At 42.4% G+C, this 27,143-nt stretch overlaps 1 protein-coding gene across 1 annotated transcript in view; it reads left to right on the forward strand.

Moving 5' to 3' along the window:
• LOC118778775 (copine-9-like) overlaps positions 1-27,143 on the forward strand; it is an 81,240-nt gene that overhangs the window by 18,593 nt on the left and 35,504 nt on the right. Inside the window, exons 4-7 of the mRNA XM_036530486.1 lie at positions 5,265-5,368; positions 15,000-15,039; positions 15,540-15,542; positions 17,273-17,349. Of these exons, the coding sequence (XP_036386379.1) occupies positions 5,265-5,368; positions 15,000-15,039; positions 15,540-15,542; positions 17,273-17,349 (224 nt within the window). The remainder of the gene's footprint in view (positions 1-5,264; positions 5,369-14,999; positions 15,040-15,539; positions 15,543-17,272; positions 17,350-27,143) is intronic.

The following is a 27,143-nucleotide window of genomic DNA, read 5'->3' on the forward strand; positions in this document are numbered from 1 at the left end:
AGCAATTTATGAAGTGCGTTGCTTCCACTTTTGTCTTATCTATAGTCTTGATTTCAACAAAGATTTATCAAAACAGTATTGCATTTTGACTTGTCTTTACTGTAATATGCATGATAGAACAGAGCTCTGAAATAATTTGGCGCTCAGTCAGGCTCATTAACCAAAGCGAGTGCGGCTCTGTGTCTCCGGAATATTTCGGTTCCTAATGGCCAATAGCCTCTCTGAAGCTACTTCCAAGCAGAAACCACACAAACTAAATGAGCGTCTGGCAAATCGTTATCCACCGGTACCGGCGGAAGTTTAGGAAGACGGACGAGGGAGCTGGAAACTGAAAAACTGAAAATGACAGCCTGGGCCCAGAGTGGAGCCAGCTGTCAGGAGGTGATTAATGTACCTGGATTTGAAATCTTTACCCTGGTTGGTTGCTTGCGGACGATGATGACAAACACATGGAGGGCTATCTGATGAAACACTGCTCCGGTGACCTTTGACCCCCTTGCTCTCCTTTTGCTCGCCCTTACCTCCACGGCAATTGATTTATGCCTTCCAAACTGTCAGCTTCATTCTGGGGATCGTTTTGGAGGAGCATAATGAGCAATTTTGCTGGAAGTATCGACTGGACCGCAGGGCTGTATATTAACCCCCCCTGGCTTTTGTGGCTCTGTTTTGGTGAATGCAGAGTGGTGTGAATAGATCAATTATGCTTTCACGGTGAAACCTAAAGCATCACAAATTTAGTCATAATTTTACACATCAAAGTTCTGTGTGCGACACTTCCATGCAGTGTAAAATCAAAAAGTATTTGGATGTTAAATAGTTTTATTTTGTGTTGATAACGGCTTAATCTGCACCCTTAATGCGTTAATAATTGCAGCCCTACAGTGCGAGATGTCAGCACGTCTTTCGTCTTTGTTACGGATTCTGCCTCTGACTCTGCCTTGTCTCCCTTCTCTGGGGAGTCCTGTTTAATTTGTGCTTTGTTCGGTTATCAGAGGAGTGCTTCTCTCTGAGGGGCGCAGAGACAGCGCAGTGAGATGCTATCAGGTTTCGGAGGAAAATGCATGGGCAATATTTATACGTCAATTTGTAGTCCCTTGCCGAGACACTGCCTGCCTGTGTGAGCCGGCTGATCCTGAGGAGATGATTGATGTACCTATTTGGAGATTTAGATTGGACCCAACGTACAGCACTCTGCAATCCTATTCGGCTCGAAAGATTTCTTGGTACAGCGCAAATGGTATATCTATCCAATTTAAAATTAAAACATGGTAAAAAAAAAAAACTTTTAGCTTAGGTAAACTATCAATGATTCAGTTATTATCAACATTGGTACAGGAGGCATCATGTAACATTGCTACCTAAAGGCTGCCTTGCTCAATTAAAGATCCATAGAGTTTTGTTGTCATTACTAGAATATCCATATATATCCGCTCCGATGTTTTAGATCATAAAAAACTTGGGTCAGTTATGGGGGAATCGCAGATAATTAGCAAGATGTATTTTGAATTGTTTATTAAAGTAACATATCAGTTATAAAAAAAAATCAAATATGAAAAACATGAAAAGGAAGCAATGCAGAGTGAGTGTTCATATCCTGCTCATTTTCTCCTGAGATAGACACATGTACCAAAACATGTGATAAGATAATTAGTGACAGCTAGCATTTGTTACCATGTAACGTTACTTACAGGTAATGAGCTAGCTGTGATGAGTTTTGTATTTTGCCTGTATTTGGTCTTGCTGTTTTAATGGTGGCAGAATTTTCCCTCCTTTCCAATAATGTGTCCTGTTTTATGTTTATGTATGCACAGTAGTCTTACCACTATCCCTACCCCTGCCATCAAAATGTAGAGTTGCAAAAAAGTTTTGTATTTATTTCCATTAATGTAAACTGAACATTCATACATTTTTGACCACCGGTGCAGATAAAATGCACACCATATAATTCACAGCCAGATAATCTGGAGCTGACTGTATGTATTCAAATACATACCATATCATTTTTACAATATCATTTCCATTTATCTGTAATTTTATGCCACCATCTCTAAAAATAGCCCTCCAACACCCTCTGTGCACTGTGAATTGGTGCTGCTCTCCTGTGCCAGTTTGGACGAGACCCCTAAGTTCAGTGGAGTTCAGCGCTGTTGTGGCTCATTTCCACTCCTCGGGAGGTTGAGCAGAAATGACTGTTTTTCTGAAAGATGTAATTCCAGCCAGTCCTGCCGCTTGTGCACTTTCCCCGCGCGAAGTCCAGTCCGCATGTGTTTGGTGAGATACTTTTGGAAAAATGTCACAGATTAAAACAGGAGGAACCGTTCATGGACCAGTCCCTTCATCACAGCAGTGAACAAAACCGCCTTCTGCTCCCAATGTTTTCAAAAGTTACCATGAAATCTACCGTAAAAGCTAGGAGTGGAATCTAAGCCACGGGAAGGGGAAACTGGACAGCTTTGACTGTTATTTGTACTACTGATAAAACGGTGAGATATTCTCCAAAGTAGGGTAGAACTGGATAAGAGTTAAAAGCTTCACAAACCCTTGTAATTGCCTGCTGAAGTGTCAGTAAGAGCCGCTGAAAAATCCCTTCTGTCTCTCGATGCTGGCTGGAGTGTGTTCATTAGCCCATCTCCAAACGGCTCGACCGTGCGCCATGCATATCTCTGTGGGAGGCAATATGGCCGCTAACCTACTTTTCCAAAATTTGGAAGAGCAATCGCTCGCCTCCCGCCTCAGTGAGACGACTCAAATTCAGTAGCTGGGATGTCATTTTTCGGAACGAATGTGCGCGGGTTTTTACCTCACGGGTCCTTTGGGAGGTGGCGGATGTTCAGATTTCATCTAAAGATCTTTCAAGGGAGTTATTATGGTTATATATAAAGGGGAAACAGACCTGAGGTTACCTCTCACTTGAACCGCGCAGTATGCACATTTACAATTCCAATTTAACGAGGGAAACATTTTGAAAAGCCAAAACATTCTCAGCTTTGCCATCTTAAAATATTCTGATGAACCCACTAAATACCATAATGTTTGTTTTACTACCCACTGCCCATGCGCTGTTGATTTTAATTGGACTTTTAATATCATTTGGAAACCCATTTACTGTCACCTTCTGAATAGGCACTTACAGCTTTTATGCTTCTAGGTTTTAAACTGTCAGTTTAACTATTTGAGTACTTAAGTGTAGAAACATTGCAGATCACCTGTAAAAGTTGCTTGAATGGTGTTATCAGGGATATCATCAGTTAAACTAGCGTAGGTTAAGTAGCTTGTGCCATAACTGCACCAGAAATGTATGCAGGTTCACTCAGCTCAGAGCTCATTGAGCTTCAACTTGTGACCACTGCTCGTCTTTCCCGATTGCAGTTTTTCCTCGTTTTGCATATCATCATAATTATCAACAGCCTTCCCCTTGACACATTAAATAATTTTTCCATTTATATGACTGATACACTTTTAATGCTGCCACCAACTATTTGACCTCTTTCACAAATTGATGTATTTTTTTTTATCTGTTGCTTTAAAAACTTGATGATTTTGCATGGGAAGATGATTTTTATAGCAGAAACATATTGGACATTAGTGTTTGCATTAATATGACAAACATGTACACCTTTTTAATTGCAATTTAGTTACTTTAAAGTACGAGTGATATTTCATTTGGTGTTTCCATTGTTTTGTCTACCCCCTGTATATAGCTATAGCTGTTTATAAGGGTATAAGTATCTATTTTTTAACAATGTAATATATACCCAAGCACAAAAATATGTTTGTACATTATTACTGAAAGGAGAGTAATTAGTGCTGTGTTCTGCATCACACATTGATAACCCCCATTGTTTTAATTCATGTGACAGACATTCAAAAGCTACACTTATTCGTGGTAAGTACCATGGTGACTATTTTCTGATTGACATACAGCTGACCCCTTTACACCAATTTTAGTTAAACTGTTTTTGACACTGTTTGTAATTAATAAATAAAATCAAACTTCTGCCAATGAATCATGCTTTAATTAGAATTCAGCCAGTAACCCTCACAGTGCAAGGTTGTCTTAACTCGTATTAAAGGGTCTTAATCATTAAACAGAAACAGAATCCAAAGGGACTGACGCAACCTTGTGCCATCCCCCGACAGCCCCCCCCCCCCAAAAAAAACCTCTCCTGCACCATCCTGGCTTCTGCTTGTAGGAAGACACAAATAGGCCAGATCATTCGGCTGACTTTGTGAGAAACGCTTTTCGAAATGCAGAATGAAAGCCTGGGTCTTTTAAAGCCATGTGTGGCAGTAGCGTTGTGTCCTCAGAGTCTGCTGGCAGGGTCCAGTGGCAGGGTCCAGCGGATGTTTCGACATCCTCAGATTCGTCTCACATACACTCCCATCTCCGCCCCCCAAAACCCAGGAGAACCAGGGGTCCTCAGCATGTCTGGAACCTCTGAGATTCACTTCAGTGAGAATATGGAATATGGAACGCTCCATGTTCCGAACTGTTGCTGTGGAACTTTGTTGCATGAATGTGTAATACCTGATTAAAAATGATGCACACGGGCGCTGACAACGCTGTTCCTTCATCCCTGGTGTAATTGGGAGTCAAACTGAATTGCGGATGTACTCTTTTAATGCTGAAGAGCATTACAGCAGTCTCTGTTCTTCCACGCGCTGGAAATTGACAAATGTATCTCTTCGAGCTTGTTTAAAAGTGCGAGCTACCGCTGAAACCATCTCCAGCTTTCAGGCTTTAAGTCATAATGCCTTCATTCTATGAACCGATTACATTTAAGGAGAGAAAAAAAAACTACATAAAAGATTACAATATCCCAAAAAGAAATTCAATATGGCTTGATAGAATTTGATGTTGAGTCCAGTAAACTCGCCTGTAAGAGCAATAATGGGCTGGAGGGTGTAGAATTGATAGAAGGGATTATGTGCACTGTGGGATAAGGACATGGGCCGGTATTGAAGCTGTGCTGGAATCAATAGCTCATTACAACTGTCAGAACGCACACCTTTGGGCCTGCTGGCCAATGGGGATTAATGTCTGATATGAGGGCAGATAAGAGTCCAGGCCAAGCATGACAAGCTCAGAGACACTGAGCCATCGTCTCTCGGAGGCTGTGTGGGAGTTTGAGCCTGGCCCTTGTCCCGGGTGAAGGTGTCACGAATGGCAATTTTAAAGATGGAGACAACATTGTCCCCAGCAATATGAATCGCAGTGATATCACTTACATTCTCTTCTCCCCTCTCTTTCTCTCCACGCCTAGTTTGGCAGAACCGAAGTGATTGACAACACGCTGAACCCCGACTTCGTGAGGAAGTTTGTCCTGGATTTCTTCTTTGAGGAGAAGCAGAATCTGCGCTTTGATGTGTGAGTAAGATGCTCAACAGATCGGAGGGATAAGCCATGCCAGGGACTGGGGGGCCAGAGTTCTGCTGTTTGTTAGGCACCAGTCTGTATCTGATTTCTGACTCCAGCACAAACAGTGACCTCAATTAAGCAGCGAACAGATAAAGCAGCAGGCAAACCAGCAGACGCTTTGCCCAGAAGGATTCAAGCTGGCATCCACCTCCTGCTGCTCCAATGAGCCCACATCCCTGCTCACTTTGTCAGACCACCACTTCATGTAACTTTTTAAAAATATTTTTCATTCAGTGATCAGATTAGGGCTTCCAGAAAAAGTCTTTCAAAAACTTCTAAAGGTCCTGCACTCTACAAACTGCCAATGATGAACGTCATGCGTTTCCTCAGCTCACCCTATCATTTCACGTGTTCCAGGCTAGAGCTCACACAGACAAAGCAGCTCTCTTTCCCACCACAGAAAGGGGACCGGATCCACAGTAGAGCTGCTGTGGAATGTTCCGGTGTGGAGTAGGTGGAACTTGGGCAGGGTATAAGCCAATTCTACAGCCATTGATTTGGCGTTTACAGTGAGAATCCACTCAGCCAAGCCTTTTCTCTCCTCCTGTATCAATACCAGATTCATTGCGGGTCTAATTCATTGACAGCTGGTTCTGGCAAACTTGATACAGGATGTAAGCATAGCTGGAATGGGTATTGCAGATAAGAGACGGTCATCCTCCTGTCTTTTGGTAATAATACCTCACAAGTTGAGCTGAACTTTCAAGGCTGTCCCTCGCTGTTGCCTTTTACACAAACATCACACAAACCATCCCTTTAGGAGATTAGTAGTATCTCCCTGAGAAAATCTCTTCTCAAATCCCAGCCGAAACCCTCTTCTTGGTGTGAAACAAAAGACTCATTTTCTATATGTTATGAGACTTGTGTTTGGATAGCGCCGTGTTAAATCCTTTTCTGATGAAAAATCCGCGACAGGAGGTCAGAGTACAGAGGGAGCCGGGAATTCATCAGTTGTGCCGAAACGAGGCCGCTTAAGCTCCCTCTCATTTCGGGGTGCGCTGGTGGTGCAGTACCCACCGTGAGCCCGTGGCGGATGTGAACGGGAGGCTGGCAGGGGACGGGCCATCAGCTCAGAAGCGCCTAATAAGCCGGGGATTTCTCCATTTCCACGGCGAGGAGATGAAATGGTGGGAGAGGGAGGAAGAACGGGCGGAGCCTCGCCCCTGTCTGAGCCGCACGGCCCGCTCGGAAACTAATAACCGCTGAAACAGCGGATACTTATCAGCCGCACGCCGCGTAGCTACTGCTCTGATCCAGCCCTCTGCTGAGCGGCTAACGGCGAAAATGAGAAGGCCGTAGCAACGAAAGTGAGACAGCCCAAAGCAGAGGACTCCTAAGTGCTTAAGAACCGCGCGCGCTTATGAACGTACTATACTGGTGCAGAACATACCGGAGCCAGTGCTTTGAGAGGGACACAGGCTGGAGCCTGCAGATGGTGGGGGGGTGGGGGATGGGGATTAGAGGCATCCGTACGAGAGCAAAGCATCACCACAAATACAGATAAGTGCAAGCGGCTACAGAGCCAACGAGCCTCACAGTTCTGATAAGTTTCCACTGTGAGAGAGAGAGACAAAAGCAGAATGCAGAGAACGTTAATCAAACTGAGGATAAGAACGAACAGCAGACAAGACTCCACACAGCAAGCTGTATCTTTTCTTTTATTGGTTCGGCATTTGTATTGGAAGCATTGAGGGCCCCATCCTGAAGCCGTTGCAGATTTTGTGTATCTGTCATTATAAAGGTGTGTGCATGTATTGTGTACACAGGCATACCCAGCAGGAGGAGAATCAATTCTGCTTCCCTAATCAATATTTTAACAAGCATGTAAAAGTACAGGAATGAAGCTACAAAATAGAGCTGTGTGACTTATAGGGTATGAATAGAGAGGCTTAGGTGAGCTTCACCTTATTTTACCGTGTTTTCTTTGGCAGGTTCTCCAGACTGCTGTTCTGAGTTTTCTTCTAGGCCTTCATATAAATAAAAGTGAAACTGAGCTTTTGTGATGGAAGTCGCTACAAGCTTTGGTGTATCATATTCATAGTTAAATGGAAAAAGATACAGAACATTTGATCCCTTCATCTGAGTCATGTCACCTGATATCTCTGGGGTCATGAACTTCCTACCTTTCGTTTTAGTCTCAGATTTTTTATGACATCCTTTAGCTGTCATAGAACTAGACAAAATCATGCTTGTTTGGATCCATTAATTTTTTTTTAAGCCCGGGGCAACTCGAATACTCTGTGCTATAATTATTGAATTTTTCATGGTGCTGAGAAGCTGGCATTTCAATCAACAAACATTTCTTTGATTAAGACGTTGAGAGGTGGATGACACACAGTCAGTAGGAAGACACAAAGAATCACACAGCCTTAATTTTAGGTTCTGAAAGGTCAAGTCAACAATTAATATGACATGAAATCATGTACTTGGAATTATTTTGTCAAATGAATCAGACAGATTCTAATAATACATTCTCGTTTACTTTTAAAACTGCAAAAAAAAGTGTTTCATTTTGATACTTTGGAGATATTTGGCATATATACAGTATGTGTGTGTGTGTGTGTGTGTGTGTGTGTGTGTATGTTTCCCAAGGCACCCCAATGTCCTGGATATATAACATTAGATGTGTTATTATATGTTATGTGACTGGAAAATCACAACATTGCATAGCATTCAATGAACATGTAGGTGTGAGAGGTCAAATCAATGCAAGCATTCCCCCTGTTAAAATGACAGGTGCAGAAAAAAACTGCAGCTCAATTTCAGTCGCTGTTAAAGCAATGAACGATTTTTATGTGCCACTTATGCAAACACATAACGCTAACATGCTCTGAAATGGAAAACAGCGTGGTGCTCTGTGATAAGTGGTGACTGGTTGGACATATGGCAATGCCATTTCCCAGAGAAAAATGAGTCTCTCTATTAGCCTTCACGCTCATCTGCTGCCTGCTCTATTCTGTAGTCCCGGCACAGCTGATTAGCAAAGGCTCTGGCTTCAGGACAGCAGCCCAGCTCAAGTCTGAGTCAATCACTTTGCGGTGCATGCGAAAACGGCTATCTAAATATTAATGGCTATTTGAAAATATTAGTGCCCGCAGAAAGTGCAAATGTGCCTAGGTACCTGCTAGTGCAAACATGAAAGATACAAACAGGAAATACAAGAAAAGGGGCAAACAGGAAGTACACCAAAGAACAGGAAACTGGACTTACAACTCTTCTATTTTACACAGTCTGTATGTATGATAATCTACCCTTATTATGTTCATACCACCCTGCACCATATTCTTAGTTCATGTAATTGGTTTTATCAGGCTAGCACAGATGAGTTTGGTAAACAGGACATGATTTATATCATTGTTTTCATCAATTTGTCACTTCTCCCTCCTGCACTGCAAGTCCAGACATGCGGAAGGCAAACAGATGGCAGAATAGGCCATAGTTATTGCTTCCAGCGATGTTATAAAGACAGCGTCCTGTCTGAGGTTACATACGGAGGCAGGATCTGTGGGTGTATGCGTGTATGTGTGTGCGTGTAGGTGTGTTTGTGTGTTTGTTTGAGGGTGTGTATACATGTGTTTGAGTGTGTGTGTGTTTGAGTGTGTGTTTGTGCATGCGTGCGTGCATTTGTGTGTGTGCGCGAGTGTGTGAGTGCATCTGTCCGCATGCATGCATCTTCGCTGTGCTTTGTGCAATCCTTTAATGCACATAAAATCACCACTGTTCTGTTTTAGTTTAATATAATTGTAATTATTCATATATTGTTTCCCCATTGATGTTGATGCCAATTTGGCGCTGTATGCTAATTATGCATGCATCTTTTGTTTAGCTCATCAAAGGCTGCCCCAAATTCCATTATCGTTAGGAATATATGTCAGTTCATGGGATTTTTCGGCAGTTTATTGTTCTGCAGTGATAAATCTCATTTTGAGAGGGCTCTCAGGCCCATCATATGGTGTGTAATTTCGCTTCATTCTGTAAGAGCTTACAGCTCATCTCCGCAGAGGCAGCGAGAGTGATGGATTGAAGTGAAGGGAGGGAAAGAGAAGGAGTTACAGCAGGAGGGAGAGAAGGAGAGATGGGAGAGATACTGACCTCATAAAACACAACAGCAAAATAAACAGAACCGGGAAAAACGGCCTCAGTTTCCTGATACAGCCACAAATACAGTGCCTTTTAACCACATCCTGTTTTTTGAGAGTAATATGATTTGTAAAGTTAGTATCATAAGGAGAAGCTACTTAATTTTACTTTGCATTACATTACATTACATGCATTTAGCAGATGCTCTTATCCAGAGCGATTTCTAGCATAATAAAACGTAAGTGTATCCATTCGATTTGAACGAGCAACTTTGCAATCTAAGGTTGCTCTTCTGTAATTCTTATTTTGTGTGTCTCCTCAAGCAGCCTGTGCAACCTATCCCTTATCTGAAGTAATGCAGTTGTGTTGTTGTTTTTTTCATGTATGGTCCTGTACCGGTTAACGCCGACAGGCCGGATCTCGTGTTCGGTTTCGTGGTGTTCCATGTTCCCGGAGACGCCGTGTTCACAGATTGACTGACAACCCCCGCTACGCCCGACGCCCCCGTCTGTCCTGCTCTGTTAGCGATTGGCCTTTGAGCAGCAGCTCTGCCTGGTGTAGCCTGGTGTTCTTCAATCCCATGATCCTTGGTGTGGTCACTTCACCTGCTGCCTCCTGGCTCCCTCAGTCAGCCAGAACTGGAGACACCTCTTACCTGTCACATAGCTGTCAGGTGAGCTCAGCAGAGTGAGAGAAAGACGTACATATACTTACACGCACACACACGCGCACGCGCGCACACACACACACACACACACACACACACACACACACACACACACATACAGTGCCCTCCCTCTTTCTTCGTACCCCTCACTTAACAGGAGCAAAAACCTGCATCTTGGATATTATATTCTGTTTAAAAATTGATGTAAACTGTAGTCTTAATAGCACTGCGCAGCACAAATTCAGGTTGTTCACAAATAACCAGTTTTAAATGCAGAAAACGCAAAGGTGACTCTCATTTACACCTTTAAAATGGAGTCTGAAAGGACAAATTCAGACCAACATTTTGTTTATTTGAAGCTCAGGAGAAGTTTCTGGAACAAGATGCCGGCATCCAAGGACTTCCCGTTTCCTGTGGTATGGAAGGATTGAACACACAGGGGAGAGTCATCACCTGCATGCATTAACATCAGGGAGCTCTCTGAAGACTGCTGGCAAATGGTCACTGACCTCTACAGGCTGGGAGATGCTTATTAATGAATTCACAAAAAGTATAATCTGCCACTCTACCAGTTTATCACTAGTGTCTGTTATTAAGACATGTAGGGCTATTGGCACCGTGGCAGCCATGCCAGGAAGAAAGTGCGTGTCTGTCTTGCTACCGCAGGTTACCAGATAAATGGTTAAATCCAATGGTGACAATTGGACACCTAAGCAAACTGGCATCTTCAGGTTACAAACTGCCCAAAAGGGCCACTGAAAGTCATAAGGAAGAAGCTTCTTTCCAGGGAAAGATACAAAGAGGCAGCTTGAATTTCCCTCAGCAACATCTGAATGAAACTGAATTTTTTGTACATGCTGATCAGCATTATATTTAAGGTAATAAGGTTATTCTAACTTCATTTATTACACTTACCATAATCACATGCTCAAAGTGCAATATGGCAGGGGTCTTTTTTGTTTTCGGGTTGTTTTCAGTCTACTGGTGCTGGAGAGGGAGTCCTTATGTTCAACATGCACCATTTTGGCCAAAAGCCTTGTTCCCCTTGCCAAGACACTCAAGCTTGGCCAAAAATGGACTTTCTAGCATGACAATAACCAAAGCATTAATCCAGACAAAGTTAACTTCCAACAGAGTTTATTAATTGAGCGCAAACCAAACATTCTCAACTGACCGTCACAATCTCCAGACCTTAATCCCACCAATGTTTTGCAGTTAAAAAATACAAAAGAGCAAATTCACAAACAACATTTGCATATCTGTGGGGAGCAACGATCGAGAATTCTCCGGCAGAAGTGCCAGAAGCTCATAAAACACTACAGGATGCGCCTTGTCAGTGTAAGTCATGCCAGAAAATGATTTGCAAAACACTATCAACAGGGTAGTGAATAAATGTGACCCCTCATCTGTCCTAAAATTATGACTTTGCTATAATACTATTATGATTAATGTGTATACAGTATGTCTTTCACAATGTGAAAATACCCTTCATAACATGTACATATCCTTCACAATATGTGAATATCCTTCACAACATGGAAATACCCTTTACAGCATGTTATCCAGTCGTGGGTGTGTATGTATGTGTGAGACAGAGTAGTAGGACAGCTGTTTGGAGCCTGGCAGACCTTTGATAGGGAATGCCTTGGGAATCATAAATGCTAAAGCGGTAAAAAGGGCTGTTTTTCCACTGTCTTCTGTTTGCTGTCAGAAGAATGAAGAGTTTTGATATTTATTATTTATTTGAAAGACAATGTTTTGAAGAGCAAGTTTAGAGGGTTGTGACAGTTATTGTGAATCCCGGCCTCTTGTGGATTTTGGTGTTGTTGCTTTAACCGTTTTCACTTGTCCTCAGGTACAAAAGCCTGTTTTAGAAACATGGAGCGGGAGTCCATGAGTCCAGGGTGGCTTGAGTTGTGACTCTTTGGGACAACATTTTGCCATTCCGTGCTACACTGTACTATATATTTACCAGTGGTTCCCTTCAAATTACATGTTATTTACTGGCTGCTTTTGCATGGTGGGATATGTCACAGAATTTTACGTAAACACATCTCCCTGCTTGTTCAGCTGCTGAAAAGGCAATTAATCAGTGCAAGTTGCGCCAGTCTTGCTGTAAACTGAGCGCAAACCACTGCGCAAACCAACTGAGGAAGTCTTCAAGGCAATAGTCTGTGTAATTCAGGTCAATGTTCCAATGTTCCTCTCTCTTATGAGACGAACTCCACGGCTGGCTTGCTTGAAAGCGTACTGTTCAAAACACCATGCCAGCAATTTGTGTGGCACAGAATGCTCAAATAACTGAGAGCTGAAATGTACAGAATTTCTAATGAAGAGAAGCAGGGTAATTGAACAGGAGCAAAAAATGATTAAAAAGAGCCATTTAATTTGAGTCAGATGCCATGACCTGAAGCAAATTGGTTGGGGGGGATTACAATTTATGAATGCAGCCTGTAGCCTGTAGTTCCTATATCTAAGGATGTGTTTCTCTATAATATACTACAAGTCTAAATCTCTCTTTCCCTATCTCTCTGCGGGTCATTTTTAACATTGTGAAATTAATTGGAAATGACCTTTATTTGTGTGGATGAATCTGTAAAGATTATTTCTCAAGTTTTCTCAGTGATATAATGACACAGTCCAAAAGGGCAGCATAGTGAGGCAGAAACAGTGTATAACTGATTGTGTGTGTGTGTGTGTGTGTGTGTAACAGTAAGAGAGAGTGTGTGTTTTAGCTTAATGTGGTTACCCAGCATCCACTTTTCAAAATGATGAAAATCACAAATTATACCTACTTTTGGGTATAACAGTTCTAAAATTATATTAAAATCAGGTCAAATTATTTTAATGTATTTCATTTAAATTTTTTTTTTGAACATTCACCATTGGTTTAAATGGTTGCTATGAAGAAATTTGTTGCTATGTGACATGCGTGGGGGGAAAGCATCTTTATTATTTCTAAGGGGAAGCAGCAAGCTCTGATGGTTATTTTTATAACACTGTGGTATAAAAAAAGATTATTGTGATTGTTAAGAACATAACTGGCATGGCTGACCCCTCCACTCTTTTTTTAGCCAGATATCTAGCTAGCCATATTATGAAGCAAACAGTTGAGTGAGTTAGATAGTTAGTTAGTTAGATGCTAACTATCGATTCGATTGCTTGTTTTCTGTGAAGAAGTGGTCATTGAACAGTAATGGTATGCTCTGAGGGTGGTTTCTCAGACACAAATTAAGCATATCTCTGGACTAAATTACTCTTTTAAACTGGGCTTGTGAAAGTTGCATTTAATAGGTAAGGCTTAATTTAGACCTGGACTTTGAAAAATCAGGATTTTAAAGTTTGCTTTCCAAAATAGAAAACCTGAGCTACTCCAGAACTGTATGAGAGTATAAATTTAACCCTGAAGGAGGCTGGTGTAACCTTAGCAGTTTAGCTAATGGCACACGAGGAACATGGATTAACTGGACTACGTCAGTGATGACAGACACCGTAAACACCATTCAGAAGAGGGTTTATTGACAGGAGCTACCCAAATTATAATTTGGACGAGATAATTTTAGGGGACTGTTTCTGGTACAGACGAAATGCAGTTGAGATAATGTCACTGCTTCTGCTAGGGTTTTCTCAGGATTCTGTGAGGGGGACATCCTCATCCCCTCTGCTCTGCAAGCATTGATCAGTTTAAAGTTGTTTACACGTGGGACTTTTCATCAGGGGACATAGTTAATCTAATTAGGTTTTCCCTGGATTATCTCTGAGTAATCCTTTACTATTTTAGTCCACAAAAGTAAGTAATCTGAAGTTGTGAAATTTTAAAGAAATATATTTTTCATTTCTGGATTTACTAAAATAAAGTTAGGCCTGCTCTGGACTTAAATCAGTTCTGGGAAATCGCCCATTGGTGTGGGAGCTGCTTGCTAGTGATGTACCTGTCTAGTTATATCTCAGTTAAATGTCAGCTACATCTCTCCTGCTGAGTCTGCAAATAAAATATTCCTGTTGTGTTGGATAAACTCTTTTTTAATTCAAGCGTTCATGGAGTAGTCAGTGTCAGCGATGGCAGAACTGCATTTCACAAAAGTGCATGTGTTCAGGTTGGGCCTGCATCAAAATGCACCCGCAGCAAATGATCTAACAGACATCTCTTACACTGGCCGCCAGTGTAGATTACAGGACACTACAAGTAGCAAATGCTTTGGATAACACAAATCAGCTGACATTTTAAGCGTTGACAATTGTCAGAGCTAAATCCTCTATTTTTCATTACTATTTCTGAAATGATAATTTAAGATAAAATTAGGAAATGACTGCAAGGTAAATCTGTGGACCATGAATAGTTCAGAAGTTTTCAACCTTTAAAGCAAACTAAGAAGTTAAATTATGAAAATCATTAGTATTGAATTGGTAAAATGCACTACATTGCCTAAGATACGTTCTCCGATAAGTTAAGTACGATAAGTTCTCCACTTGACATGATCGTTTCTTAAATTTCTTTCCTTTTAAAAGCAGTTTTCTCTCAATCTTGTGTCATGTTATAGAAATACACCCCCAGGATATTACCAAAATAGTTATTTAAAAACTTCTTCTAATTTCTAAACAAAAAAATCTGCTTGAATGATTAAATCATAATCTGTATCATTTAGGGAATAAATTGAGGATGAGTGAAACCTTAAGGCACTGTAGAGGCAGAAATGCTACTGCAAGTCGGTGATGTGGCATTTTAATGTCTGGAGACAAAGTGGGAATTGCCTTCTGAAAACAACATTTGGTAAGTGGACCTTTGTGGTTAATTTCAGTTATCACTCTGAGTATTTTTCTGATTTCTTATAGGTACAATGTGGACTCCAGAAGTTCAAATATATCAAAACATGTAAGCTCTTGTATGTCTGCATGTGCCTGCAATTTGCTATGCCAGTGTGTTTATCTGCATGCCTGTCTCATGTGTATCTGTTATCGATGGGAAGATCTCAGATCCACCTGCAGTGGCACTTACTGGATACACACAGCGTTGATGTGGAAGCTTTGCCCCGTCATACCGCAGTTCATATCTTGTCAATTTCTGGCTGATTGAGGTGAATGGCGATGTCTAGCTATGAGCTGGAGCTTTTCCTCTCATTTTAATCAGTGCCACGCATTTGTTTGAAAAGCGTTTGACTACAACCCCAGCTTCTCTCTCTCTCTGACTGCTGGCTATTATGGAGGTCTGTAAAGAGCCGCATCTCTACCACATCATCTGACTTCTTTGTTAAGAAATTTCATTGCCAAGGAGAAGTGGGTGGGTCAAGGGAATTTAAGTTATTTCCTCTACTCTTTCTGTTCTAACAGTTCTGTTTTTATTTTCTTTCCTGCTAAACAAATGTGGATGAGCAGAAGGTCAGTAATTTATTGTGAGCTCAGATCATGAAAGTCATTCCGCCGTGACTCACCAGATGTTAATTTGATGTAATGCCTAAGTGAAGTGTACTTGCAGACAGTCCCTTTCTCCTGGTTCAGCTCTTTTTTATCAAGTGCCTCTGCATATGCACCTGGTCCCCAATCTTGTATTCAGAGAACCAGCAACATAAAAGATAAAATGGCACACACTCCAAAACCATTTTATTTAATTTTCTAGTCGTGTTTGTCTGTAATCAGAAACATATAGCAGGATGCTTAGAAATGCATAATACTATGGGATTGGCTTGTCTGGCTTCTCTTCCACTGAAAACCACTGAAAAGATAGTAGACAGTAGTGTAATGAATTTCTATCATATCCAATTAATCTCACTGATTGCTGATTGCTAATCTATCACTGATGTTAGATTTTCAAGATGATTGGTCATTTAAGTAACGCCACATGAAAAAAAGACCAATCATATATCTTGCTGTGCATGCTCAAGAAAACAGGCAGCATCTTTTCACCAAATTATTTGGCTGAGTTTGCAACCAATTTGTCATGGAGCACCTATATCTCTTATCAAAGAATTTAATGGACAGTGTATTGTAATGATTTTGTAGCATTTTGCAGCATTTTTGTAGCATTTTGTAGCAAATAATCTCATGTAACACTAATTGTAAAATTTCAAGATTGGTAATTTAAGTAACACCATATGAGCAATAATAACAATAATATGTCAATAAATTATGCAACTGTTTGTACACCTGCTGTCTTACCCAAGACATTGGGCTTTCTTTGTCTTTGACACCTTCCTTACTCACATTGTTGTATGCCATTGCTAGATGGACATTTTTACCTATATTCCATCATTTTTAGTCAACTGAGTGATGCACAGTACATACGGAATTTTATTGGACAGATTACAGAGATCAGTATTCTTCCAGTCATGTTGGTCTCCCTTTTCTCAGTGCCAAGACTGTAACTTTGTCTTTCATAAATCTCTCAGTTAATCACTTTCATTAGGGGACATCTTTTATCACTTTTATGCATATCACTGAACAAGTAATGGCTAAAGCATTCCTCATTTAACTTCCTCAGTTAACATGCAGTTTCTCTGTGGTCACAATAATCTTTGCTGGTAAGTATAATAATTTACAAATTAATGGTAACATTTGATAATGATGGTAAAAACCAGGTGGCCAAGTTTTGAGAAGTTGTATTCATGGTCGTTTCAAAGTGGTCATGGCTTTTTTTTCTTACTTCAGTCCCATTTTTTGCTTGGAATATCTGAAATTTTTGGGATGCTGCTTCATAGCTGGTCTTCTCTCTGATGGAAACGCTTTTCATTTATGCATTTAATTATCCCTCCATGCCCTTCATTTGCAAAGTGACCATCTGCTGGCCTGTCTTTGCCGGGCGCTCATTGTGTCTTGACGTTTTTGAGGTCTCTTTTTGCAGAGCACTTATTCATGTCGCCCTAACGGGCCACCTTATGCCTGGGAATCCATCCCAAAATAGAAAGCACAGCTCTTACAGAAACCTCTTACTTTACTGAAATGTTTCACCTGATCAACACACTCACTGCAAGCAAGCGGCGTTCCAAATCTTTAAACTCGATCATTAAAAGCTTAGATTTCCACACAGCCTTGGATGAAATTGTCCTCGGTGGAGAACTTGCCCACTGCAGGTAGACGACACACCGTTGATGTTATTAATCTTCTGTCTTCAGGACTTCCTGGGACAGACATTCTGCACCCTGGGGGAGATCATCGGGTCCAAGGGCGGCCGACTGGAGAGGATCCTCTCGTAAGTCCACCCACGGCACCTCATTAGTGGTCCATATTCTGCGCCTTCGCAGTTTTAAACGCCCTTTTGTAAGGGCTTGGTGAGTAAGCATGCAGGAGCTCAATTAATCATGTTCTCCCTGTGTCTCTGACCCCTAATGACAAGTGCTAGAACACTAATGCCCTTCTGGGCTGACAATGGCTCAGTTGGGGGGTATAATTTATTTTATGGTAAAACCTTAAAATTGAAGGTCGGATTGTGATTGATGTGAACCTGGTGATAATCTGAATAAAATGTCAATGTGCCGGATTTTTCATTTTAAAAGATGACCGCGATTAGTAATGATACAGTTGATGATACAGTGGTTTACACTCGCTGTGTTTGAGAAAGATTTAGTGTCTACTGTCTCCTGGGCTGTGCAGATAAAAGATAAGCTGGTATCAGACCACAGGATACACTGCATGTGTAAAGGTTTACTGTGATGCTAAATTTGACAGAAACACATTCCATTATTTATGGATGTGCAAACCTCTACATTTACATTTACATTTATTTATTTAGCAGACGCTTTTATCCAAAGCGACTTACAAAAGTGCGTACAGTAAGTGTAGCGACAGTACGGGGTAAAGGCGGCAACAAGAAACAATTTAAAAAGCACAGCAATTTACGACAGCACTGATTGGGGGGGGACAGCAATTGTGTGCTGGGTCAGTCCAGGTAGAGTCTGAAGAGGTGCGTCTTCAGGCCCCGTCTGAAGGAATGGGGTAATGGACAGGGAGTTCGTTCCACCACTGGGGAGCGATGTAGGTGACTGGGAGATGTTCCCACCACTTTGGCCTTTGCTCTGAGGGGCAGTCAGAGCTGTATGGAAAATTAAATCTATATAAATGAGAGGGTTTTTTTTAGATTTAGTGTCACTGTAGTAGGTACAGCACCCTTCAGCACTTTTTCTGCAATTATCAGTTGAACATAGCCCTGCATGGCCGATTCCTTATTGACTACATGTCATTTTTTCAAAAACAAAGGTAGATGGAAGACAGTATTCTCCACCAGATAAAGAGGTCTTGTGTGCGTTTAGTGTTCACTGATCAATACAGTGAAGTCACAGAACAACTGCAGTTCATTACATGAATGTGTCATAGTGTTGTATTGCACATATTGAAAACCTGCACACTGAGATTGTCAGCTGTGTGTAGCTGATCAGATTAGCAGCAGTTTTAACAGTCGCGTCCAGGTTTGTTCTCTCAGCAGCGATGGGGTGTCGGAAGGCTCTCAGTAATGGCTCTGCAGAATTGAATTGTCAGACTTTTTCCTCACTTTTCCTCAATTTTTTTCAACTGACACAAGTGGAACAAGTGTCGCTGTGCTTTCTCGACAATATAGCAGCGTTATTGTTCTCTTCAGCATGTGATTCCCGGGAAATCTGGCCATTTCAACAACGTTCCCATTTATCTGAAGAGATACTACTGTGACGTTTCATTTCCAAATACCAACCACAATTTCTTCTCTTTTTTGAGGTCCTTGAGAAAGATACTGTTGCTTTAGGGCTGGTTAACTGTCCTATAGATCCCTATGGGTTTGAGATAAGTCTCATAGGCACTGTGTCGTCACCGACCGTTAGAGGACGTAAAACAGGGGTGCCATAGTACGTACCTGGGGGTGTACCTGTGCACAGGTGATAGGTTCAGAAGTCTGTTATTAGACATGTAGAATTATCAGGATTTTTCAGCTTTCTATACCAGTTCTGAGGGATGATTGTGCTGAATGCAGAGCTGCAAGCCATTAATTATTGCATAAATATGAGGAGGCATTTTAAAGTTCCGGATGGAACAAAGACCCACGTTACAACAGTTTCTAGAGATCTATAAGAAGGACATGAAGTCTGCAGTGGATCAACCTGTGAGCTAGAGGTTGGACTTCCGGTATCGTTGTCCAAGGAGTTGCTGATATGCTGCTAAATATTATTACTGAGCAGGATTTCATCCGTTGGGACTGGAATGATGCTGGATAGCATATAACAGGCAAGCGCTTCATGCTGCTGGTTTAGGGGTGCGGGAAAGAGCAGTTTTTAAGTGCGGAGGGTGATGTGTGTTCAGGGCCAGCAGCTTTCGTGCCGGTTACATCATGAAGAGGAAGGGAGGGTGGGAGCCTCAAGGCCATAACCAATTGCCAGTGCTGCTACAGAATGTACGGATCTTCTTGGGAAAGGTGGGGTCACCACTCTAAGCCAGAACTGACTTCTCCTATTCTAAAAGCTCCAGGAGTTGTTAGCAGCAGAATCCTGCTTCAGCTTGCCCTTAATGCATTTAAATAAAAAAAAAAAACTGTTTTCTGTACCTGGTACTATTAAAAAAGATGTCTGTGTCCTTTCTAGTCAAGTCATTTCATATCTTTCATAACCCACAGTTTGTCATTAGCCATAAATCTTTACCCACAATTACCTCAGTAGATATCCGGCTGGGTAAATCGATAGTATGAAAAAATTGTTACCTATGTAAGACACTCTGGATAAGAGCATTTGCTAAATGACAATAATGGAATGTAATGTAATGTACAACATCATATTCTAATGTAAAATGCATGCAATAAAAAGGCTAATGCTATATCCCAGGGTCGTGTACCTGTGGATTCATTTAAATTGTCACATGCAGCCTTACGGATTTTCCTATCAGAGCAGCCAAAGATGCCTTTCAGTGTTTTAACAGCATTAGGAGTCAATTTGCATACTTTCCTTTTGTTAGTTTTGATTTAATTGTCTGTGCAAAGGGATCAGACAGATAGCAGCATGATCTGAGTGCTTAAGAGAGAGGGGTAATAGAACTGGGAGATCAAACTGTGGCGGTGATCAGATTTCAGGTGGCAAATTAAATATCTCTTCTTTGCTCCTTTGCTCCTGAAGTTTAAAGCACTGATTAAAGTCTTTATAAACAGAGTGGAGTCTGGATGCAAGTTCTCTAAAAAAAAGCAAAAGAAGATCATTTTGATCAGCAAGCTGCCGGGTAGGAGCAGATCCTGTGGTGCGGTATACACACACCCACCTGTCAGAGGGAGGACAATGGCCAGGGGCAGTGGAAGGTAGAACGGCTTCCATCTTACCATCAAAGTTTCGGCTGAGATGAGAAGGAAACTTGGAAAGTTATCTAAAAAAAAAAGCTCACACCACTGCCAGTGGACTTGTTAGGAAGTCGATGCAATCTGTTTGCCCTGTGTGAGGAACTTTCAGGAGACACAGGGAAGGAGACACCGAGCCATGGTTTGGCCGAAACAAACGGAATAGGCTTTATAGTGCTGTCTGAAATGCACTGTGTACGGCGGAGGCTTTTTTTGTTTTTCTGAGAGAACAAACATTAGAGAGGAACATTCCAGAAGGTTGAAGACGGAGGTTTAGGGGTATAATTCGCAGCAGAATACCCTCGCACCATCACATTTGTCCTGGTTCCTGTGGTACCAGCTGTTGTGCTGTTTATCTCTGTGTGCGGAGAAGGATGCTGTATCGGCGCGTGGCTGCAGGGGAAATTATCAGATAAAATCAGAAGCCTACGATGGCGTTAACTGTTCATCTCCTACTGAATGTGCGGCAATTACAAGACAACTGCATCTGAGTATACAGACCTGACTACAAAAATACCCAGCAGGCATGTTGAAACAAACACCACAATGTTGCCATGGGTTGGCACCATCTGGTTCTGGAAACGCTAACTGGAATATTGGTCTTTAAATTACAAGTTGACCCTTAACAATCTCAGCCTATTACTCAGTATATGAGTGGAATCCTTTAGGCTTCAGGGACCCTGCTCCCACACGCTGGATCTAATTGGCCCACCAGTGTAGCAGTTTATCCCATAGAGGAGTGGTCAGACCTAATGAGATGAGAGGAAGATGAATGTGTCCTTTTGGTATTTGCAATGAATATGGTTTTCCGCAGGTCTGTAAAGTTTATGGAATGGCAATACTGAAGGTTTTTATGAGAACAATACTGATGGAAGCTGTGTACTGTTGGTTATTTTTTTCCACGTCCTTGAGCAGTGGCTGATTAATAAGTTACACTCAGGTAATTTAGGGGAAGTGACGAGCCAATCCAAGGCTTATTAGCGTTAAAATGAACATCTGCCAACATCTTAGGTACACATAGGATTTCAACCCATTCATCAAATATGACAATAACACCTTCGTCAAAGGTTGTTATCACTGTCATGCTCCTATTGCAGCTGGTTCATTGAAAGGCATTATAAATGATCATTAGTGACGTAATAATGGGAGAGTATAATGTATAAGTGTATAATATATATAAGTATAAGTATAAGAGTATAATAATGTGGATTCATGACCCCAAAAAGGGCGGGGCCATCAGTGACTCACTAATATGAACCAATGGTAGCATTTTGCTGTTGAGATAAAAGTTTACAGGTCAGTGATTTTACAGCATTTGTTGTTGAAACTCAGGAAGTTTCTCTTTCTCATCACTACATTCTACCCAGGGTTGGCGGTGTAGCATAGTGGTAAGGTGCAGGTCTTGTGACCAAACGGTTGCCAGTTCAATTCCCTGCTGGGGCACCGCTGCTGTACCCTTGGGCAAGGTACTTAACCCACAATTGCCCCGGTAAACATCTAGGTGTACAAATGGAGAATATGTTAAAACTGTAGCCTATGTAAGCCGCTCTGGATAAGAGCATCTGCTAAATGACAACAACGGAATTCAATGTACCCAGTTTTCACACATTCTACCACAGGTCCTGTTTTCTTCTATAGATGAAGCAAACTGTCAAATATGGCTAACCCTCTCCCAGGAGACACACAGCTGTTAAGTGTCCTCTTGGTGCTCCTCCTACCCTGCAGTAATGGAAGCACACCGACCTAAATAAGAGACGGAGGCAGTGCAGAGATTGGTGTTTCAGCGGAGTGACGTTTCCAGTGGCACTGCTGAAATGGGGCACACGCAGACCTTTACAAAACCACAGTGGAACATAGAATGTTCTGCTCACTTCACTGACCGGTTTCTATGGTAACCGAGTAGATGTGGTATTCTCCTGCTACTACAAAATTGTTATTGGATGAATGTAGTTTTTCTTTTTTTTAATTTCTATTCCTTTTTTTTGTTTTAAAGAGGGAAAGATGAGGAAGCACTTTTGACCTTGAGTTATGAAGAATCTCTAAGATCACCTTGCCATGCTACAACTGCTGCACCCAGAGTTAACAAACTGCACTCCCTCTCTCCCTCTCTCAGTCTCTCTGTCCCTCTCTCTCTACCTTGTCCTCTCCTCCCCTCTCTTTTCTGCTGCTCCACGTTGAAAAGAATCACATTTATTGTGAGAAGCAGGACTCACACAGATGAAGAGGCTGCGGAGGGCAGCTTTTCATGTGTTAGGGTGGGATGTTAGATGCATGCTAAATAAGTGGGAAATGACAACAGCCTACTAAAATATCTCCTGTGCACTGCCATTACAGCACAGCTACACTGATTTTTAGACCACAGCTTGTTTCTGATACAGCTGGGCCCTTTGGGAACAGTGGTACGCTGGTGGCTGACAGTTTGAGTGACAGGTTGTGGTGAGTGGTGTCCACACCACAGGTTCTATTCTTCGTACCTGCCGGTACGTGTGGGATAGCCCCTCTCTTCCTCTTTTCTCTCTCTCTCTTTCTCTCACACACACACGCACACACACACTCACACAGTTTGTTACAACGTTTGGATATCACTGTTGGCTCTGTCCTCAGATGTGTCCACATGAAATTTCACACATTAACCGAACAGAGACATACTGCAGGTGTTATATAAACCTGGTCTACATACCATAGAGCTATCCTTTCCAAAAGGCGGCAACACGTCTCACTGAGAATGAAGTGAGGGAGACAGAGAGAGTCTGAGAATATGACCAACAGGATGAGGGGATGGCGGTGGGGGTGGGGTTAGTGGAGAGGGGTGTAAGGGGGGGGGAGGGGGGAGGGGGGGGGGGGGGCTCCCCCACCTGCCTGGATAACCTTGCGAAGACGGGGGGTTTTCTCTTCGGCAGCATGGGGGGGGGGGTTCCTGGTGATTGATGGTTTTCGGCGATGGTGCAGCTATTGGTGCAGTATATATTTTCATTACCGATCCTAACCGAGGCATGCTGTTGACTGCCGGGGGCCCCGACCCCAGCCAGCTGAGGAGGCCCCCTAATCATCGTGATTAATGCAGCGTCCAGGTGATTTATGCCACACACCACTTCACTACGCCCCTGATTGGAAAATGAAGAGTTTTCATTATTTAACAGGTAGCTGCCTCTGACCTACATAAGGAAGGAGGCTGAAATAGAAGCAATTTTTTTTTCAATTTATTTCCACCCCCCTCACCGCCCCTCCAAATCCCCGCACACCCCCACCCAGTTTTCTTTTAGTGACAAAGGAAAATTCAAAAGGAAGAGAAGTCCCTCTCCCTGGGGTTCGAGATTAGAAATACAAATTGCTTTGCATTAAAAAAAAAGTCTGCAAATGATTTTGGTTTGTCGACTGTGGCTTTAATCTTTAGCCAGGTTTAGCTGAGAGACAGGAGAGCGGGGACTGCCGAAGCTCCTGCACTGTGCCGCGCCTCTTTACCCAGATATTACCGCCATACCTGGGGACCACCAAAGCCTTTTCACCACATCCACCCGCCCACAGCAGAGAGATCTGTCCAAAGTACTTAAACACAGCCCCAAAGCACCATTTTAAAATGATTTTGCCTTGGATCTGATGTTGCCAAAATTGTCCCTCCACTTCTTGGGCAACACACAGAAGGGGGGCGTATGTCTTGAAGCCTGGCTTATGTGAAAATATTGATTCCTCGTGTCATATTCTTTTTTTTTTTTTCTTTCTTTGGGAGTGGGCTGAGTTGCCAGCTAGAGACAGCATAATGTAAAAAGATCCCATCACCCGAGGTGTAGACACAGTATTTACAGCTTCAGAGAAGGGCCACCCACCTTATCATAAACTTATTGCCCTTCTGACTTTTTTTTATTACTTTAATTTATATTGCAAAGCTATGTTTGGAATCATTTTGACAAATGTAAGCCTGATAAACTGACGATTAAGCGTGTGGATGCCGTACTGAGTGAGTCAGGGTCTGTCATGTGGTGTACAGTTTCTCATATTTACCCGGTATTGTAAACTGGGAACGAGCTGGAAGTTGGATCCACTGCAAATTAAGCCCAGTCATTTGTCTATGGGCTCTTGATTCTAGCCTATAAAGAAACTGCAACCACCTGGTCTTCCTTTGTTGTATTTAGCAGTGGGTTAAGTTTTAAGTTAAAATGTGAGTGCCTGTGTCAGATGAACCTGACGGAAGCCAGGTGTATTGCCTTCTTTTTCATCTGACCGTGTTTTGAGGTATCCTGTGATATTTCTAGACGTTTCGCTTAAATCGCCAGCGCCGTGTTGCCATGGAGAGACTTTTGTTCTGGAGCAGGAGACTCAGTTGTGGAGTTATGGCAGTGGACACCAAGGCGTAGGCAGTGTGGAATTTGATAAAAAGGGCCACAGCAGGTAGAGATCAGCGCTGTTTATTGAAACCTCAGCCTTTTACTCTTGCTGATGCAGCTCTGGGGTGACAGAAGGGGGTTCAGCTTTGGTGCCGGGCTTCACTGTGCCGTACCAATGGGAAATCAACACTCGGCAGAAGCAGCTGCCCCCCCCCCCCCCCCCCCCCCCCCCCCCCCCCCCAACCCCACTCTCCCCGACCTCCCCTGCAGACACAGCATGAGAGAAGAGGGAGGTTTGAGGGGGACTGGAGTGGATGCCTAATCACACAAGCGATCACTGTGTCCCGGCTCTTAATAGGTGTCATTTTAGATGGGATCTGTTACCATCAGAGAGAGTCGGCAACAGCCTGCTTCCATAAATATTTAGATTCCACTTGAGCAAGATTGCCTTCCTCCTAATGATATGCAAATTATAGGGAGATTGGCATTGAGTGAGGAAATTAGCAGCAAGAGGGTTGGAAAATACAATATTTTCACTGCGGCCTTGATCTGCAACAGCGGTGTGAAGTGAATTTTTCGAGGTCAGTTGTATGAGGATTTTGGCCAGGCACTTACTATTATTTATATTCCCATAGGTTTCAGCGTGGGCTGAAGTTTCCTAATAGAATTTCTTGTGATACATTCTTATTTTTTCTGCAAAAAACAATGCATTCGCAGTACCCTTAATCACATCCTTCCCACTCTCCATCCCTGATGCTGCAGGCACACTGCTGCCGGTGGCAACAGAGGAGTAACAGTGGGCGGGGTTTGTGTCTGTGACATCACAACCCCCTGGGAGTTCTCTGACAGAGGAGAAAAAAGCATCCATCAATACGGAGCGCATGACATACCGAAGACCAGGTTACAGAAGGGCGAGTGACATAGATTTCTGAAGAGCTGCAAATGCATGAAATACATTTCCAGTTGTGTTTTAGGTCAACTGAAAGCCACCAGCACCCTTGGGTATGTCAAAACTGATAAGCTGCACTGCCAACTGTCATAAATTACCCTCTGTAGCAAACACGCTTATATTTCTGTGTGTATATTCAGGTGGCTCCAATGACCGGCATCCCTCTATATGTTTACAGTAGCGCTAACCTTATTTCTTTTTTTGGTTTCATTTCTCCAAGGCTGTGTGGTAGAATTGGCCCATATGAAAACCCCACTGAGTGGTGATTCTTCGCTGTTTGGGTACAGAGAGGGCAGCCCTGGTTTTATGTAATTCTCTGTCTGCCGTTGTGACTTCCCATAGTTTTAATAACAATAATAATAGTAATAATAATAATGGATTACATTAATATAGCTCCTTTCAAGGTTCTCAAAGCAATTTACAGTGAAGGGGGGACTCATCTCAACTGCCACAAATGTATCAGTATTGTAATATAATTTGGATTCTGTGATCTCGTGACTGTGATGTGGGGTGAGTGTAGTTGGCTTTCTTTAGTTTCTAGGCTGTCTAGTTTCAGATTAGAAGTTAACTTGGGGTAGGGCTTGGACAGTGTTATACTGAGACTCACTGGTCTGGGAGTGTTGTTAGCCTGGCCTGACACTTGAGAGGATGCACGTCTATTCTTTAGTTCTGGAAGTCACCCTGGATAAGAGTGTCTGCTAAATGAATGAAATGTAATTTAATGTAAAGTATAACACCCACCAGGGTGATGGCAGCCATTTTGTGCCAGAGGGCTCACCGCACATCAGCTGCAGTGAAGAGGGAGAGAATTATGCAACCAATTAAACTGAGGGATTATCAGGTGGCCAAATTAAAGGAGCCTGATTGGGGAATTTAGTCAGGGCACTGGGGAACCCCTGCTCTCTGTGAGAAGTGCCATGGGGTCTTTAATGACAACAGAGTCAGGGCCTTAGTTTAACGTCTCATTATAAAGTTTTAATCCATGTGTGAAGTTTGCAGTGTGTGCATCTTAACCCTCCCACTCACTATAGGCGCCCCCCTCTGCTTGCAAGACCCATGTGGACACTCTGAAATGTGTTCATGTCCAAACACAGCCAACCGGTTCATTCAGCTGCTCTCAGGAGTTCAGAAAATTGCCTCTCTGCTTCCTCCCCACATCTCCTCCCTCATAACTTTAGGGAAAAAAAATGTCTCTTAGAGTCATTCAGAACTCTCAACTTTATGCAGGTTAAATTTAAAGACATTTTGAGAATGCACGGTTTCCATTTCTGTAATAAGCCTTATTCAATATTGAGAGACGTGAGGCTGCTGTTAGGAGAAAGCCATTCCTCTCCAGAGTGCCCTCTCTTTTCCCTGTGTCTGCACTTACAGGAAGTGCTCATTGCCAGCAGAGCCATCTTCACAGATCATTACTGCGCAGGTGTCAGATGCCA

This window comes from Megalops cyprinoides, chromosome 6 (genome assembly GCF_013368585.1).
Source record: "Megalops cyprinoides isolate fMegCyp1 chromosome 6, fMegCyp1.pri, whole genome shotgun sequence".
NCBI lineage: Eukaryota > Metazoa > Chordata > Actinopteri > Elopiformes > Megalopidae > Megalops > Megalops cyprinoides.